At 40.7% G+C, this 1,525-nt stretch overlaps 1 protein-coding gene across 1 annotated transcript; it reads right to left on the bottom strand.

The window, feature by feature from the left end:
• Positions 1 to 396: 396 nt before the first annotated feature.
• On the bottom strand, positions 397 to 1,263 carry LOC110882514. Its single transcript, XM_022130513.1, has one exon. The coding sequence runs from the start codon at positions 1,261 to 1,263 to the stop codon at positions 397 to 399; it is 867 nt and encodes a 288-aa protein (XP_021986205.1).
• Positions 1,264 to 1,525: the final 262 nt, after the last annotated feature.

The following is a 1,525-nucleotide window of genomic DNA, read 5'->3' as shown; positions in this document are numbered from 1 at the left end:
CAGCCTATATGGAGCCTTAGCGACCGGTTTCGCACCTGGATTTAACTCAGTTCGGAAATCTATCTTGCGCTCGGGAGGGAGTCCCGGTAATTCTTCCGAAAATTCATTCACTACTTCAACATATTCAAACTTCGGGAGGCTTCGTTGAGTATCCACTACATATGCTAAGTGGGCTCTACTTCCGTTAATAACATACTTGACTGCTTGAGCAATTGTACAAAGTTTCATTTCTATGTTTCTTTCCCCTTGAATTTTTAATTGTTTTCCACTCGGAGATTGGACAATTATAGTTTTATTCTCACAATTAATCTCCGCATGGTTTCGGGACATCCAATCCATACCCACTATTACTTTAAATTCCCACAAAATCATTGGTACGAGGTCAATACCAAATTCCTAATCTTCTATGGTTAGCTCACAACTTCTACAAACTTCGTGCAACAAATAATTCTTGCTATCGGCTATTTCTACCTCTAAGGGTGACGACATTCTTTCAATCCTAAATGAAGGGTGTTGCAGAACTTCACTCGAAATAAACGACATAATGGCTCCGGTATCAAATAATACATACATTGGCAAGGAATTTAGTAAAAAGATACCTGAAACCACATTTGGATGAACCTTAGCTTCTTCGGATGTAATTTGGAACATCCTCCCTTTTGCCCTAGAGCTATCCTCAGTCTTTCTTTCTTTCTTCGATACTTGTTGGAGTTTAGGACACTCCGATTTAACATGCCCTTTTTGGAAATAGTTGAAACACGTCTTCGGGTTGTTAGGGCACTTGTAGGATGTATGCCCTTCTTCACAGCATTTGTAGTACCCCTTCTTACCCAAAAGGCATTCCCCAGTATGAAGTTTCCCACATGTCTTGCATGGAGAAATACCACCCCTTGACTTTTCCTTCATTCTGTGGTCTTGAAACTTCGCCTTCTTGGACGGACTTGAACTTGCCCCCTTTTCGTTGGATCTCTTTTCACCTCGTTCCTCCTGTCTCTTAATCTCAATTTCTCTATCCCGTGCCAAATTGATAAGCTCGTCAAGGGTTTCACATTTTGAGGGAGTGATGAACTCCCTAAATTCTGCCTTTAGTATACTGTAAAAGCGATTGATCTTCATTCTTTCTGTCTTCACAAAATCTCCGCAAAACTTCATCTTATCCATGAAAGTGTTTGATATTTCGTTTATCGTCTCGTTTTTCTGTCGGAGGCTTAAGAAATCCTCCTGAATCTTATCAATGGCTGACTGAGGATAGTGATATCTCATAAAAGGATACTTGAATTCCTACCAAGTCATCCTTGTAGCTTGTCCTCCCTAACTTCCTTGCTATACGCATCCCACCAATCTTTCGCCTGAAGGGTGAGTTGACTAGTAGGAAACATCACTTGATCTTCCTTATCGCACCGACTTCGTATAAATACCGCCTCTATATTTGAAATCCATCTTTGGCATGCGATCGGATCGATTTTACCATCATACGTTGCAGGATTGGATGCCATGAAATCTTTATATGTGCACTTGCTTTTAC

This window comes from Helianthus annuus, chromosome 10, assembly GCF_002127325.2.
Source record: "Helianthus annuus cultivar XRQ/B chromosome 10, HanXRQr2.0-SUNRISE, whole genome shotgun sequence".
NCBI lineage: Eukaryota > Viridiplantae > Streptophyta > Magnoliopsida > Asterales > Asteraceae > Helianthus > Helianthus annuus.
This window is presented reverse-complemented; position numbering and strand designations above follow the sequence as displayed.